Raw genomic sequence first — 17,650 nt, 5'->3', positions numbered from 1 at the left:
CATAATGGACAGATAACTTTTAAAGTTAGATAGTGAAAACAAACATACTTCTCCAGACTAGAGCTGGTTTGGGTTCCCCCTCCCTTTACAATTACCTACAAAGTCCTCATCGCTGTGAGTAACATTTGCTTAAGCGCTGGACTGTAAAATGAACTGTGTAGGAGATAAGGAACTTCTACACGTCCATAGAGCCTTATTGAATTAACACGGCAGCTTCACCAGTGCAATTAACACGTTTTTAAAACAACGGTTAAACGAGACGGATGAGGTGAGTTTTTCCGTAATTTCGGGACTTCCCACTTTTTAAATGTATCAATGTTATTACAATAACGATGCCCTCTAACTTCTCTCATTCTCTACAAACATTACCTTGTGAGTCGGGAGATTTCTGGTCACCACACCTGTATTATTCTAATTTAAGAAACTTTCCAAACGCACCTAACTATTCCCCCAGCCCAAGATTTAAAGGGACCACGCTCCAGTTTAAATAGCGCGCCGTTTTGTGGTGCTCCCGTTCCTGCTCTCTGATTGGAGGAGAAATGTAACCTTGCTGAATGAACCTCCTGCCCCCTCTAGAGGAGGGTCTGAGCACTGCAGCCGCCCTGAACATGCAAAACCAGTGCAGAACCTCAAGATGGGAACCCTGAGCCTGTTTCACGTTACTGATTGCCCTTTTGCACAGGACAGTGGCCGTGTACCCATAGAACTGTTGTGGCCAATAGCCGAAGCAACTGGGTCCAACATAAAATAAGCATAAACAAGTAAGAGATATCAAAGTGTGGAGCTGGATGAGCACAGCAGGCCAAGCAGCATCTTAGGAACACAACAACTGATGTTTCGGGCCTAGACCCTTCATCAGAAAAGGGTCTAGGCCCGAAATGTCAGCTTTTGTGCTCCTAATATGCTGCTTGGCCTGCTGTGTTCATCCAGATCCACACTTTGTTATCACAGTATATGGTGTTGGCTGGGGATTTCGTCACAAATTGGGGACCATGAGCTGTTGGGGTGATGAGCAATGGTCAGTAGGGAGCTCAGACAGAGCTCTGAAAACTGTGCTCTCTCTCCCAACAGGCTTTCATTCTCATAGCTCAGCAGCACCATAACACTTCTCACCCCAACTACTATGTCACATGCCTCAGAAATCGTGACAGTCTTAGGACAGGCACATAATGGGGAAAAAGTCTGGTAAGCACTAGCTTTGGGGTGATTTATTAGCTTGGATGGAAATGGTTTATTTTCAGATTGGCTCCCCTCTAGCTACAGTGGTCAAAGCTGGGGCCTCAACTGTTTAGGATCTACTGTATGACTTAGACAGAGGGACTGAGAGTATTGCTGTGAATTTTGCTGACCATGCAAAGATAGATTTTAAAAAAGTTATGATGAGCATTTAAATAGCGTGCGAAGAAATAGAGAGCGGCTCGGGTAATTGGCAAAATTGTGGCAGTAGAATATAATGTGGGAAAATATGAATTTGTTTACATTGGCAGGAGACGTGGAAGAGCAGAATATTAATTTAACAACGAAAGACTGATAAACACTATAATGCAAAGAGACCAGGGTAGTTTCATATATGATTTGCTATCAGTAGGCACAGCAAATAGTTACAAAGTTAAACAGAGTGTTGGCTTCTATTGCAAGGGAGATAGAGTGTACACGTAAGGAGTCATTTCCAACAGTGGGTGCAATGGTGAGATTGTGCATCGTGCAGTATTTTCATTCTGCTGACTTTTTTAGCTGAATTCCTGTTTATTAGTGATCTTATTTAGAGCATTATAGTATCGAATTACAAGAAGGTTATAATGTTGTGAACAGTAGCAAGTCTGAGGAGCAAGCAAAGGACAAACAAAAAGTTGTAGGTTGAATGACGAGGACAAAAATCTGTTAGATGGATGTGAGGAAATGTAAAAGTATTCGCTTCTGGCAGGAAGAATTAAAAGTCGAGTATATCTTAAACAGAGAATTGCTACAGAATCGAGTTCTGGCCAGATGGCGGCAGAGTAGGGCTGCTCCACTAGTTCTTATTGTTCCCTGTCCTTGTTTCTCTCTTTTTAGCAGTCTCAGAACTGTGCAACTTACCTCAGTGCAGCTGAGTGCTGGTGCGGTGCAGACTAGAGGCTCGGAGTGGAGTGGGTCAGTTGTTGGACGGGGCGGTCAGACCATGTGCTGAACTGCTGTTATTTGAAATTCTTAACCAGACTAAAACGTCAGTCCTTTATCTATGTTATAACTCTCTTATTTCTAACCACTTTTCAAGACACTGTAAGTAATGCTGCTACTTTACCCTTCATTCCTCTTTTGTTTCCGAGATTTGTATCTAAGTACTTGAATCTGATGTGGCACCATTACAGGTAGCCATTGTAAAAATTTTTCAATCTGCTCCTGTATTCTGTACTGGAGTACATGTGACAATAAAGGATATTATATTCCATTCTATGGAATTCTGAGGTACAGAGTTCTTGTTTGAGTCACACAAAAAGTTGGCGCACAGGTACTGATACAGGAGGCTAATGGAATGCTATCCTTTCTTATGAAAGGAGTGAAACATAAAAAATAAAAATGCTACACCTCAGTTATATGGGGCATTAGTGAGAACACATCTCAAATCTGTGTCCAATTTTGGGCCCCAAACTTCAGGAAGGACATACTGGCCCTGGAGCGTGTCCAGCGGAGATTCACACGGATGATCCCTGAAATAGTAGGTTTAACGTACGATGAAGGGCTAAGGATCCTGGGTTTGTAGTCATCAGAATTTAGAAGGTTGAGGGGAGATCTAATAGAAACTTACAAGATAATGTATGGCTTATAAAGGGTGGACACTGGGAAGTTGTTTCCATTAGGCAGGGAGACTAGGACCCGTGGGCACAGCCTTAAAATTAGAGGGGGTAGATTTAAAACTGAAATGAGACAACATTTCTTCAGCCAGAGAGTGGTGGGCTTGTGGAATTCATTGCCACGGAGTGCAGCGGAGGCCGGGACGTTGGATGCCTTCAAGGCAGAGATCGACAAATTCTTGATCTCACAAGGAATCAAGGGCTACGGGGAGAGTGCAGGGAAGTGGTGTTGAAATGCCCATCAGCCATGATTTAAATGACAGAGTGGATTCGATGGGCCGAATGGCCTTACTTCCACTCGTATGTCTTATGGCCTTATGGAATACTATGTGTAGTTTTCGTCTCCTCAGTTAAGGATGTAAATGTGTTGGAAATATTTCAATGGATTAGATTGATAACTAATGCATGGTGTATCTCATAGGGAAAGGTTAGACAAGCTGCGACTGTCTACACTTGGAATTTTGGAATATGAAGGCGACACATCTGAAGTATCTAAGATCCTGAATGGTCTTGACATGGTGAATGTGAAAATGGTATTGTAAGAGCTTTATATACAAGAAGGAGAGTAGCTATAATAAATACTACTGAAGATGAGGGCATTATATTTTTATAGGGCATGAGAAAATGGGAGAGTCCTTGAACAAATATTTTGTACTTGTTTTCACAGTGGAGACTGCAAATTGCATACTAAGAATGGGTGATAACATGAGAACATGAGAACTAGGAACAGGAGTAGGTCACCTAGCCCTTCAAGCTTGCTCTGCCATTCACTAGATCATGGTTGATCTTTTTGTGGACTCAGTTCCACTTAACTGCCTGCTCAACATCACCCTTAATTCCTTTACTATTCAAAGATCCGTCCAAATTTGCCTTAAAAGCCGTCAATGAGGTAGCCTCTGGGCACGGAATTCCACAGATTCACAACCCTTCGGGTGAAGACATTCCTCCTCAACTCAATCCTAAATCTGCTCCCCCTTATTTTGAGGCTGTTTCCCCTAGTTCTAGTTTCACCTACCAGTGGAAACAACCTCCCTGCTTCAATCTTATCTATTCCCTTATAATTTTATATATTTCTATAAAATCCGCCTTATTCTTCTAAATTCCAATGAGTATAATCCCACTGCACTCAATCTCTCCTCATAAGCCAACTGTCTCAATTATAGAATGAACCTAGTGAACCTCCTCTGCACCCCCTCCGATGCCAGTCCATCCTTTCTCAAGAAAGGAGACCAAAACTGTACACAGTACTCTAGGTGTGGGCTCACCAGCACCTTTTTTGCTGCTAAAGTGTTAAAAACAAATGAGGGTTAAGGTTATTAAAATCAGAAGAAGTCTAAACATACCAAAAACATACAAATCCCCAGCACCTGATGACCCACCGCCTTGGGCTCTAGAAGAGTTGCTGCAAAGATAATGAATATGTTGCCTATAACTTTCCAAAAGTCCCTACATCTGAACTGGTTCAAGCTGATTAAAGTTAACAAATGTAGCTTCTCTCTTAAAGTAAAGAAGGAAAAAGAAAACAAAGCATTCCAAAGAACAGTCATTTTGGACCCAAAACTGTTTCTCTATCCACAGTTACTGCCAGACCGGCTGAGTTTCTTCAGCGCTTTGTTTCAGATCCCCAGAAACTTCAGTATTTTATCTTCATCATAGGCAGAACAGGTCAGTCAGTCTGACATCAGTCATCAGGCAATAATATTCTATTATTAGGAAAGTCTTAATGATTAATTTTGAAAACCATATTATAAGACCACAAGACATAGGAGTGGAAGTAAGGCCATTTGGCCCATTGAGTCCACTCCGCCATTTAAACCATGGCTGATGGGCATTTCAACTCCACTTCCCTGCACTCTCCCCGTAACCCATATTATGATCAAATAAGTTTTATTCCTGATTTTATGAGCGTGTTATCATCCTAGCTGATGGTAATGCTGGACAGTTTAGATTCCAGTTTAGAACTGGCTTTGTTGATCGTATGTTTAATTTTGCAGTTGTTTGATAGGGAGGGCGGTTGATGTAATTTATATGGATTGCAGTAAGACCTTTGACTAAATCCCAGATGGGGAACTGATAAGGAAGATTAAAACTCATGGGATCCGGGGTAACCAGGCAAGTTGGATCCAAAATTGGCTTAGTGGTAGGAAATAGAGGACGGTGGTAGAAAGTTGTTTGTGTGATTCCCACCCAATGTGCAGTGGCATAACATAAGGATCATTGCTGGGTCTCTTACTGTTTGTGATATTCGTATATGATATAGATAGGAATAGTAAGCCAGTTTGTTGATGACACAAAGATTGCCAAATGATTGACAGCGAGAAGGAAGGTCATAGGTTATGTGAGGATATAAACATGTTGGTCAGATGGACAGACCTGTCACAGATGGAATTTAATCCTGATAACTGTGACATCATGCACTTTGGAAGAAGGAACGAGACAGGAAAGTACTCAATGAATGGCAGGATACTGGAACACTCAGAGGTACATAGGGGTCCCGGGTGTTTGACCACAGATCTGCAAAGGTGGTTGGACAGGTTTACAGGATAATTAAGAAGACAAATGGGACACTTGCTTTTATCAGTCAAGACCTAGATTATAAGAGCTGGGAGGTTCTGTTGGAGCTGTACCAAACTTTAGTTAAGCCACAACCGGAGTATTGTGTGCAGTTCTGGCTCCCACAATATTGAAAGGATGTGATCATCCAGGAGGGATGCAGAAGATGTTCACAAAGATGTTGACAGGGATGGAGCATTTTAGCAATGAAGAGAGGCTGGATAAGCTTAGGCTGTTCCCTCTGGAGCAGAGAAGGCTGAGAAGGAATCTGATCGAGTATAAGATTGAGGGGCTTGGTATGATGAGTAGAAAACAGCTGCTCCCCTTAATCGAAGGGTCAAAAACAAGGGGGTATAATTTTAAAGTGAAAAGCAGTAGTTTTAAAGGGGATTTGAGGAAGAGTTTTCACCCGGAGGGAGACAGGGGTCTGGAACACACCTCCTGGCAGGATACTTTTCACTTCAACGACAAAGGATGATGGCTGACCTGATAGGATTTACAGAATTACAAGAGGCATGGATAGAATGGATTGTTGGAGTCTTTTCTCCAGGATAGAAATGTCAATTACGAGGGGACATACCTTTATGGTAAAAGGGGGAAAGTTTAAAAATGTAAGAGGCAAATTTTTTCACACAGAAGGTGGTAAGTGCCTGGAATGCGAAGCCAGAGGAGGTGCTGGCGATGGATACAATAGCAACATTTAAGAGGCATAATAGATTTATGAATAGGCAGGGAGAAGGATATGGACCATGTAGAGGCAAATGGTTTTTAGTTTAGAAAGACATCATATGTCAGTGCATGGCAGCTTAAAGGGCCTGTTCCTGTGCTATACTGTTCTTTGCTGTCTTCGACAGTTGAGATGGGCAACCTCACAACCTTAACGTATTTGGATGAGTACTTGAAGTGTCATAACTTTCAAAGCTATGGGTCTAGTACCAGAAACATGGAACTATTACCTGTACCTTTGGTGGCACAGTCTTGAGGGCTGAAGGGCTTTTTTTGCACTACATGATTATCTGATGGTTAGTCACAGAAACAAATTAACACAAACCTGCAGATGCTCTTTAATAACAGAATATAAATTTATTACACAAAAGAGGCATCAAATAGAGCTATGCGGACAGAGAACAGTTATAAAAATCATGTAGACATCAAAACAAAGTTTCAGCTTCTTCTCCAGCATTAACCGACACTCAATTCCAGAGAAATTTCACTGTAATCTCAACTCGTAAAGTCTTTACCTAACCGATACCTTCTATGTTTGACTGCTTCCCCTGCTTTGACTGCAGAGTCACTGTTATCACTCCTTTCTGAGTTCACTGGTATGGACTTTTCAGAAATCTGATGGCCCAAACTTTTTTAGTTCACACAACTTGAAGGTTGGATAGAGCAGGGACAGGAATGGTTGTTGCAGGTTCCGGGATTTAGATGTTTCAGTAAGAACAGAGAAGATGGTAAAAGAGGGGGAGGTGTGGCATTGTTGGTCAAGGACAGTATTACAGTTGCAGAAAGGATGTTTGGGGACTCGTCAACTGAGGTAGTATGGGCTGAGGTTAGAAACAGGAAAGGTGAGGTCACCCTGTCGGGAGTTTTCTAATAGGCCTCCGAATAGTTCCAGATATGTAGAGGAAAGGATAGCAAAGATGATTCTCGATAGGAGTGAGAGAGACAGGGTCGTTGTCATGGGGGACTTCAACTTTCCAAATATTGACTGGGAGCACTATAGTTCGAGGACTATAGATGGGTCAGCTTTTGTCCAGTGTGTGCAGGAGGGCTTCCTGACACGGTATGTAGACAGGCCAACAAGGGGCGAAGCCACATTAGATTTGGTACTGGGTAATGAGCCCGGCCAGGTGTTAGATTTGGAAGTAGGTGAGCACTTTGGTGATAGCGATCACAATTCTGTTATGTTTACTTTAGTGATGGAAAGGGATAGGTGTATACCACTGGGCAAGAGTTATAGCTGGGGGAAAGGCAATTACGATGAGATTAGGCAAGATTTAGGGAGCACAGGATGGGGAAGGAAACTGCAGGGGATGGGCACATTAGAAATGTGGAGCTTATTCAAGGAAAAGCTCCTGTGTGTCCTAGATAAGTATGTACCTGTCAGGCAGGGAGGAAGCTGTAAAGCGTGGGAGCTGTGGTTTACGAAGGAGGTGGAATCTCTGGTCAAGAGGAAGAAGAAGGCTTATGTTAGGATGAGATGTTAAGGCTCAGTTGGGGCGCTTGAGGGTTACAAAGTAGCTAGGAAAGACCTAAAGAGAGAGCTCAGAAGAGCCAGGACGAGACATGAGAAGTTGTTGGCGGATAGGATCAGGGTAAACCCTAAGGCTTTCTATAGGTATTTAAGGAATAAAAGAATGACGAAAGTAAGATTAGGCCCAATCAAGGATAGTAGTGGGAAGTTGTGTGTGGACTCAGAGGAGATAGGGGAAGCACTAAATGAATATTTTTCGACAGTATTCACTCTTGAAAACGACAATGTTGTCAAGGAGAATGCTGAGATACAGGCTACTAGAGTGGGTGGGATTGATGTTCACAAGGAAGAGGTATTAGAAATCCTGCAGAGTGTGAAGATAGATAAGTCCCCAGGGCCGGATGGGATTTATCCTAGGATCCTCTGGGAAGCCAGGGAGGAGATTGCCGAGCCTTTGGCATTGATCTTTAACTCGTCATTGTCTACAGGAATAGTGCCAGAAGACTGGAGGATAGCAAATGTGGTTCCCCTGTTCAAGAAGGGGAGTAGAGACAACCCTGGTAATTATAGACCAGTGAGCCTTACCTCAGTTGTTGGTAAAGTGTTGGAAAAGGTTATCAGAGATAGAATTTATAATCATCTAGAAAAGAATAATTTCATTAGGGATAGTCAGCACGGTTTTGTGAAGGGTAGGTCGTGCCTCACAAACCTTCTTAAGTTCTTTGAGAAGGTGACCAAACAGGTAGATGAGAGTAAACCGGTTGATGTGGTGTATATGGATTTTGGCAAGGCTTTCGATAAGGTTCCCCACAGTAGGCTATTGTACAAAATGCGGAGGAATGGGATTGTGGGAGATATAGCAGTTTGGATCAGAAATTGACTTGCTGAAAGAAGACAGAGGGTGGTAGTTGATGGGAAATGTTCATCCTGGAGACCAGTTACTAGTGGTGTACTGCAAGGGTCGGTGTTGGGTCCACTGCTGTTTGTCATTTTTATAAACGACCTGGATGAGGGCGTAGAAGGATGGGTTAGTAAATTTGCAGACGACGCTAAGGTCGGTGGAGTTGTGGATAGTGACGAAGGATGTTGTAGGTTACAGAGAGACATAGATACGCTGCAGAGCTGGGCTGAGAGGTGGCAAATGGAGTTTAATGCAGACAAGTGTGAGGTGATGCACTTTGGTAGGAGTAACTGGAATGCACAGTACTGGGCTATTGGTAAGATTCTTGGTAGTGTAGATGAGCAGAGAGATCTCGATGTCCACGTACACAGACCATTGAAAGTTGCCACCCAGGTTAACAGGGCTGTTAAGAAGGCATACAGAGTTTTAGCTTTTATTAATAGAGGGATCGAGTTCCAGAACCAAGAGGTTATGCTGCAGCTGTACAAAACTGTGGTGCGGCTGCACTTGGAGTATTGCGTATGGTTCTGGTCACTGCATTACAAGGAGGATGTGGAAGCTTTGGAAAGGGTGCGGAGGAGATTTACTAGGCTGTTGCCTGGTATGGAGGGAAGGTCTTATGAGGAAAGGCTGAGGGACTTGAGGCTGTTTTTGTTAGAGAGAAGAAGGTTGAGAGGTGACTTAATAGAGACATATAAAATAATGAGAGGGTTGGATAGGGTGGATAGGGAGAGCCTTTTTCCTAGGATGGTGATGGCGAGCACGAGGGGGGCATAGCTTTAAATTGAGGGGTGAAAGATATAGGACAGATGTCAGAGGTGGTTTCTTTACTCAAAGAGTAGTAAGGGAATGGAACGCTTTGCCTGCAACGGTTGTAGATTCGCCAACTTTAAGTAATTTTAAGTCGTCATTGGACAAGCATATGGACGTACATGGAATAGTGTAGGTTAGATGGGCTTCAGATTGGTATGGCAGGTCGGCACAACATTGAGGGCCGAAGGGCCTGTACTGTGCTGTAATGTTCTATGTTCTATGTTCTATGTTCTGTACAACCTGTCCATGCTTAGAAGATGTACAGACTAGAACACACTTCTGCAGAGGTAACTGGCTCCCGTGAACTGACTTTATTCCTCTGCTCTGTAGTCATAGCGAAATATATGCCCTGATTTGCCTCTCATAAACTCCGAAGCATGCATTTTTAATTGCTTAATCCCATAAGAGTCCATTGTGCAGCTGACTGAACTTCTGTGCTTTTTTACAAGTTTTGTATTTGGGAAGGTGGCCCATGAATGGTAATGTCAATGGCCCAGCAATTCAGCATCCCAGGCCAAGGATCTGGAAGCATGGGCTTGAATCACACCATGGTAGATGGTGAAATTTGAATTCAATTAAATCTGACCAAAAAGCTAGCTAGAAACAAACATGCAACATTTGACGCTTGCAAATACCCATCAAGGGAACTGATGTCCTTTTGGGAAAGGAAATCTTCCATTCCTTACCTCATCTGACCTACATGTAACTCCTGACCCACCACAATTTGACTTTTAACTGCCCTCTGGGCAACTAGGACTAGAGAGTAAATGCTGGCCCAGCCTGTGACACTGGTCTCTGGTGAACAAATCAATTAAAACAAAGAGAAAAGGTCACTTTTCCAAACAGTTCCACACAGGACTAACCAAAATCCATCTGCCTCTTCTTTTGAAAAGAAAATCCAAATTCCAAAAATGATAATACATTATACATGATTATCACAAAAAAGAAATCATGTTTGAAAAATTATTGGAGTATTTTACAATGAGTTAAATAAAAGGAACTAATAGATATACTGCATCCGCTGTACTCGTTGTGGCCTCCTCTACGTTGGGAAACCATGCGGAGGCTTCAGGACCGCTTTGCAGAACACCTACGCTTGGTTCGCAGTAAACAATTGCACCTCCCAGTTGTGAACCATTTCAACTCCCCCTCCCGTTCCTTAGACGGCATGTCCATCCTGAGCCTCCTGCAGTGCCACAGCGATCCCACCCGAAGGTTGCAGGAACAGCAACACATATTCCGCTTGGGAACCCTGCAGCCCAATGGTATCAATGTGGATTTCACAAGCTTCAAAATCTCCCCTCCAACTACCGCATCCCAAAACAAGCCCAGCTCGACCCCGCCTCCCTAACCTGTTCTTCCTTTCACCTATCCCCTCCTCCCACTTCAAGCTGTACCCGCATTTCCTACCTACTAACCTCATCGCGCCCTCTTGACCTGCCCATCCTCCCTGGACTGACCTATCTCCTCCCTACCTCACCACCTACACTCACCTTTACTGGCTCCATCCCCGCCTCTTTGATTTGTCTGTCCCTTCTTCACCTATCTTCTCCTCTATCCATCTTCTATCCGCCTTCCCCTCTCTCCCTATTTATTCCAGAACCCTCTCCCCATCCCCCTCTCTGATGAAGGGTCTAGGCCTGAAACGTCAGCTTTTGTGCTCCTGAGATGCTGCTTGGCCTGCTGTGTTCACCCAGCTCCATACTTTGTTATCTCTTAATAGATATAGTGAATCTGGATTTCCAAAAACACATGATAAAGTGTCACACAAAATGTTAAAAAGGTAAGGACTCTGGGTAATAAATGTGCAGAGATAGTGGAATGGTTAATAGAAAGGAAACAAAATGTCAGCATATAGACAGTATTTCCAAGTTGACATTTGATGGTGAATTACTGCAAGGATCACAGCTGAGCCCTTAATTATTCACAGTCTTTATTAAAGACTTAGACAAGAGTCAGAGGGTAATGTGCTTCAGTTTTCTGATGATACAAAGCTAGCTGGCAATGTAAACTGTGAAGAGACATCGAGCGGTTGCAAAGTGATATATATAGATTGAGTGAATGGGCAGCCAGATGACAAGTGAAATATAATGTGGGATTATTCAGCTTGATTATAAGAATAAAAAGGCAGAATATTTTGTAAAGGTGTGGAACCTGCATATGTTGATGTTTTGACTTGGGTGTACTCAGCAACACAGAAAGTTAACTTGCAAATGTAGCAGTTAGAAAGGCAAATTGCATATTGGTCTTTATTGGCAGGGAATCTGTGTGCTGGAATAAAGAGATCTTGCTGCAATTGTGAAGCACTTTGAGGACAGCATGGTGACTCAGTGGTTAGCAATGCTGCCTCACAGCATGTGGGATCTGTGTTCAATTCGGGCAACTGTGTGGAGGTTGCACATTCTCCCCATGTCTGCATCGGTTTCCTCAGGGTGCTCCGGTTCCTCCCACAATCCAAAGATGTGCAGGTTAGGTGGATTGGCCATGCTAAATTGCCCATAGTGTCCCGGGATGTGTAGGTTGGGTATATTAGCCACAGACAATATAGGGTAGAGATAGTAAGAACTGCAGAATGCTGGAGAATCTGACATAACACTGTGTGAAGCTGGATGAACACATCGGGCCAAGCAGCATCAGAGGAGCAGGAAAACTTGTCGTTTCGGGTCGGGACCCTTCTTCAGAAAACAATTCAGACAATATAGGGTAGGTGGGTTTGGGTGGGGGATGCACTTCACAGAGTTGGTGTGGGCTCGATGGGCTGAATGGCCTGGTTCCACACCATAAGGGACACTGAAACAATGCTTGGTGACTCACCAAATAGACTTTAGCAGTTCATTAAGGCAGCTCACTATCACTTTCTGAAGGGCAACTTTGGGGTGGACAATGAATGCTGGCCCAGCCGATAATGCCCACATCCCATGAATGAAACTGTGCAATTTTTTTTTCAATCTCAATATTTAAGCATATGTAGGGATTTGAACTCATACTAAATCCCAGAATAAGAACAATAAAACAAAGAACTGTGGATGTTGTGGGTCTTAAAGCAAAAACAGAATTTGCTGGAGAAACTCAGTAGTTCTGGCAGCATCTGTGGAGGGACAAACCGAGTTAATGTTTTCAAGTCCAGTTCTGAGAAGACTCAAATGGATGAACCCTTTTTTCTTTCCACAGATGCTGCCAGGCCTGCTGAGTTTCTCCAGAATAAGAACATTCTTGTTGGAGAAAAACATTAGTGCATAAAAGAACAATTACTCATCACCAAAAGTATTTATGGCACAACAAAGATTAGTTCTCAACATTTTACCATTTGAGAAACTGTATTGCGCACAATGTGTATTGATTGTTTTGTTTTCCAGTGGATCCTTGAGTCATCTCTTGGTTCTTTGAACTTGATTCATGATCTACTTGAATCTTGGCTCTTGAGTCACAATATGTTTTGGGGTTTTCGCAGTGTGAATTTAACTTGAACTAACCCTGTAACTTTAAGACATCAACTCCAATTTTCTAGTCTACACTAACTTCATAGAATCCCGACAGTGTGGAAGCAGGCCATTCAACCCAACAAATCCACACCAACCCTCCAAAGAGCAGCATTCCCACACCCATCCCCCTACCCTATCCCTGTAGGCCTGCATTTCCCATGGCTAACCCACCTAGCCCACACATGCTTGGTCACAAATGGGGCAACTTAGCATGGCCAATCCACCTAGCCTGCACATCTTCGGACTGTGGGAGGAAACTGGAGCAACCGGAGGGAACCCATGCAGACACGGGGAGAACGTGCAAACTTCACACAGACAGTTGCCCCGAGAGATCAATCAAGACTGAGTTCCTGGTGCTGTCAGACAGCACTGAGCCATCGTGCTGCCCTACTGCAGCTAATGTTACTTACAGAATGTTTCTGTCTCGTTCACACTCTCCAGCTATTGCAGTTAACTCTCTGCTGAAAGCAGGATGCTAATAAAGGCTATTTACTTCACCTTCGCTGAAGGAAGATACCTTGAGCCCCAGTGGTGGATTCCAATACACATCTAACATCTATATCTGGATTTCTTACAACAAATTCCTTAGCCTGTACCAGGATTTCATACGGCAGACCCTTATGACAATTATCTGCTGAGATAACAAAGTGTGGAGCTGGATGAACACAGCAGGCCAAGCAGCATCTCAGGAGCACAAAAGCTGATGTTTCAGGCCTAGACCCTGGCCCCAACCCTGACAATTATCTGTTGTCTGGTAATGCCCCAAGAACTGTCACTACTATCTTATAAGCAAGGGCCACTTTTAGCAAGTACCCTCCGGTCTAGTGCCACGCCTGGTGAGTGAAAAGACCCCTGGGCACTGTCTTATATTTAAACCCATTTTTCAGACAGCTCTTGAAGCAACCAACCTGAGCTGTGCAGCAGTACCAATGAAACCAATGACATTTTCCCCCTATGCATTAATAACTCAGGATCAATGAGAAGTGAGCTGATGGCTCCCCACAGCAGCTGACCTGAACTTTGATTGCATGTTCATCACTTTTGATGACTAGGAGATGTAGTTATGGCATTCTTGTAACAATGCAACTTTTACATGAGTCCTTTCCAGTGAAATTTAAATAAGTCAAATTTCTGGGGGCTCGCTCACTAATTTGTATTAAACTGATCCTCAAGATAAGCGAGGAAGTCCCTAAGTAACCCAAGTTGACTGCAGACATGCTCAGTGCTGAAAGAAAATAGCCAAATGAAAGCATAGTAAATAAATGAAAAAAGCCTTTACGTTCAATTTGTTCACAATGGTTTGATTTTGTACAGTAAAAGGGATCAAAATTGTGAGGAGTTAGCTCTGTAAAAGCTCAGTAATCTTCTACACAGCATGATGTCCTCAACTTTGTGTGATTCTTTCGTCAATGTTTCCCACATTTCTGTACTGCAGTGTGGAACCTCAGAGCATCCTGCAGCCTTTGAGGCTTCAACCTGATAGATAAGTGGATGGATGGCTAGGCGTCCATTGAATTCTTCAGGTTATCAACCTGTTTGGTTGAAGAATGTAATTGACATGCAATTTTCTTGTCCGAGTATTCTGTTGTACAGTGCACAGTATCACCCACCTGCATGTCATTTCCTCAGCTGTCTCCACTGAGATACCCACAGCACCTCCTACAGGTGAGCAAAAAGAGCCCTATCATCTGATTGGTTGGTCCCACACTGCTCCTTCTCATAGGATCTCAAAACCATTATGGTGCAAGGGGAAGACATTTGCTTAACTGTGCCTGAACTGTCTCTATTAACTCGTTCCAATCTCCTGCCTTTTCTCCATATCCCTACGCACCACTACTATCCAAATAACCACCCAAAACCTGCTTTACAGATGAACAAAGGGGTGGATGGGGGCAAATAGTGTTGAGGAAGTGAAGGACTTGGACAGGCCAGGAGACTGGGCAACAGGTGGAACACAGTGTGGCTAAGTGTGAGGTTGTGCGCTTTTTGGTAGGAAGAATAGATGCATAGACTATACTGTAAGTGGGGAAAGGCTTCAGAAGTCTGAAGCATGAAGGGACTGGAGAGTCCTTGCTCAGGATTCTCTTAATGTTAACATGCATGTTCAGCTGTTGGGAAAGCAAATGCAATGTTGTCATTCATTTTGAGAGTGCTAGAATACAAGAACTAGGATGTACCGCTGAGTCTGTTGAAGGCTCTGGTCAGACCACATTTTGAATATTGTGAGCAGTTTTGGACCCCCTTTTGGAGTTGGAGGTGGTCCAGAGGAGGTTTACAAGAATGATCCGGAGACGAAGGACTTGTCATATGAGGAGCAGTTGATAGTCAGTACTCCGTGGAGGTTAGAAAGAAGAGTAGGGATCTGATTGAAACTTACAGTATGCTGAGAGGCCTGGAGAGAGTGGACATGGAGAAGATGCCTCCATTAGTAGGAGAGACTAGGACCCGAGGGGACAGCCTCAGAATGAATTGATGGCCCTCTAGAACTGTGAGGGAGAATTTCTTCAGTCAGAGCATAGTGAATCTGTGGAACTCTGTGCTACAGAGGGCTGTGGAGGCCTGGTTGTTGAGTGTATTTAAGACAGCGATAGGTAAGTTTTTGATTAGAAAGGAGATCAAGTGCTACAGGGAGAAGACAGGAGAATGGCATTGAGAAATATATCATTCCTGTGAGGTAATAGTCTCGCTGTCTTGGCCCAGTCTCTCAAAAGGTCAGTCTGCAGGTACAACAAGTAATTAAGAAACTAATAGAATGTTTATTGTGAGGACAGTTGTCTTTTTTTTTCAATTCCTTCATGGGGTGGGATGGAATAGATGCTGGCTAGGTCAGCATTTATTGCATCACAATGACCGCAAAACCATTGTCAATTATTGTAAAAGCCCATCTGGTTCATCTATGTCCTTTTAGGGAAAGAAATCTGCCACCATTACCTGGTCTGGCCTACATGTGACTCCGGACCCATAGCAATGTGGTTGACTCTTATTAATTGCCCTGTGGGATGAGAACTAGCCAGTGATGCCCTCATCCTATGAATGAATTTTTAAACAAAACTCAACTTCCTTCACCATAAATAATAGAATTCTACTAGGTTTTCTAAGCAATGGGAGCAGTTCAGAGAAATACCTGCAATTGAAGGGAGGGTGATTGTCTTATGCAGAAAAGTTGGGCAGACTAGGCTTATACCCTCTGCAGTTTAGAAGAGTCAGGGGCATAAGAAACACCCACGATCAAAGGAGATCTTGACTGTGGAAAGGATGATGAGGGAATCTGGAACTAGGGATCACTCATTTTAGACGGAAACAGGTGAAGAAGCAAAATAAACATGTCAAACTTCTTAGATAATGGGAACTGCAGATGCTGGAGAATTCCAAGATAATAAAATGTGAGGCTGGATGAACACAGCAGGCCAAGCAGCATCTCAGGAGCACAAAAGCTGATGTTTCGGGCCTAGACCCTTCATCAGAGAGCTTTGATGAAGGGTCTAGGCCCGAAACGTCAGCTTTTGTGCTCCTGACATGCTGCTTGGCCTGCTGTGTTCATCCAGCCTCACATTTTATTATGTCAAACTTCTTGCTGTTTGGATACTCTGAGGAGGAGACCTGGGCCAGAGGACTTTATGACCCAGAGGCTTTTGATTGGATGGAGTTCTCCGAGAGACCAGCACTATCATGGCCTGTGATAGGCCAAGATGCTTGCCACTCAGCTCTTTACAAGGTGAATGGAACATGTTGTTTGAGTTTTCTAAGCCATGGGGGTGGTAAGATAAGTACCACTTAATGCAGCAGCCTCTGCATTTAGCTTCCAAAATGGAAAATAACACCGGCAACATGTATGAGTTCTGTTGATCTTCTCCGTTAAGACGGTCATCCTCCTGTCAGGATTTGTATGTGAGTCTTTCTGGTTTGTACTCCCAGCATAGTCTGAATATCTTTCTCCAAAGTTTTCTTTGAATTATAGTAAACCGGACAAAGACTCATCAATAGTTCTAACTGCAATTATGTCTCTTCTGAATTTTGTTTTTAAAACTCCATTGTCCATTGACGTGTAGAGATCATTAAGAAAATTATCAGCTGATGCTGGAATCTTGTGTTAAATTTTTGTCCACTTGAGATTTTATTTGTCCTCAGTTTGAAATAATTGTCAAAAGTTTTGTACAACTTCCTCAGAAGTATCTGTGCCTTCTTTTAATAAGTTATGACGTCATCGCTTTTTTGGCCGTATCGAATACTAATGTGTATTTACATCTTCATCTTGATTTAGTACTTATGTTTGAAGTGATTCTGTAACTTAGGAGCTGTTGGTTACAAAGTGTTCTATTAGGTCAGGATTAAGTTTTGCAAGGAGTATTATGTTTCTTGCCGTTGTATTTGGAATGTGGTTATTTATTCTTTTTTGTTTAAAGTATTTTAAGTCAGAAGTATCTCAATGTCTCAAATCTAATGTTGATCTTGCTTTTGTGCACCCCCTATGAAGCCAAACCTTGTACGCCATGCTCTGTTTAAACATCCTATGGTTAGAATGTCCTTGTATGTTATGATTTGCCAACACTGTTTGCAAAACAGAACTTTTCACTGTACATAGGAACATGTGACAACAATAAATCAAGTCTGTTGTAATTGCTTTCCTTTGAAAGCTTTTGCTGCTATAGCAGTGTACACTTTATCTTCCTTGTCTAAATGCTTTGAAACAGTGCACTATAGCAATTATTATGCCTCACTGGAGCAAAAAGTGAGAAAGCAAACCCCTGAGTCGTAACAAAATGTAAATATTGTTTTAAAAATACAAATATTTCCCAATTTATCTTTCTTTCCTCTTCGGTTTGACAGAAAGCATGGATGAGGCTTCTGTACTTAATAAAAATTACTATTTATC

General features: G+C 42.9%; 1 protein-coding gene across 2 annotated transcripts in view; it reads left to right on the top strand.

Annotated features, from left to right (window-relative positions):
- Positions 1 to 160: 160 nt before the first annotated feature.
- Positions 161 to 17,650, top strand: part of bcat1 (branched chain amino-acid transaminase 1, cytosolic) — a 119,255-nt gene continuing 101,765 nt past the window's right edge. The window contains exon 1 of one of the 2 annotated variants that reach the window (XM_048554586.2): positions 161 to 268. Coding sequence is in view for 1 of the 2 variants with exons in the window: in XM_059654703.1 (XP_059510686.1) it covers positions 1,685 to 1,687 (3 nt within the window). In the remaining variant the exon portion in view is untranslated. Of the gene's footprint in view, positions 269 to 1,668; positions 1,688 to 17,650 lie in introns of those variants that run through there. The other variant, XM_059654703.1, reaches the window with a different exon arrangement.

This window comes from Stegostoma tigrinum, chromosome 25, assembly GCF_030684315.1.
Source record: "Stegostoma tigrinum isolate sSteTig4 chromosome 25, sSteTig4.hap1, whole genome shotgun sequence".
NCBI classification, from domain to species: domain Eukaryota; kingdom Metazoa; phylum Chordata; class Chondrichthyes; order Orectolobiformes; family Stegostomatidae; genus Stegostoma; species Stegostoma tigrinum.
The sequence above is the reverse complement of the archived record's forward strand: the minus strand, read 5'-3'. Positions and strand labels throughout refer to the sequence as shown.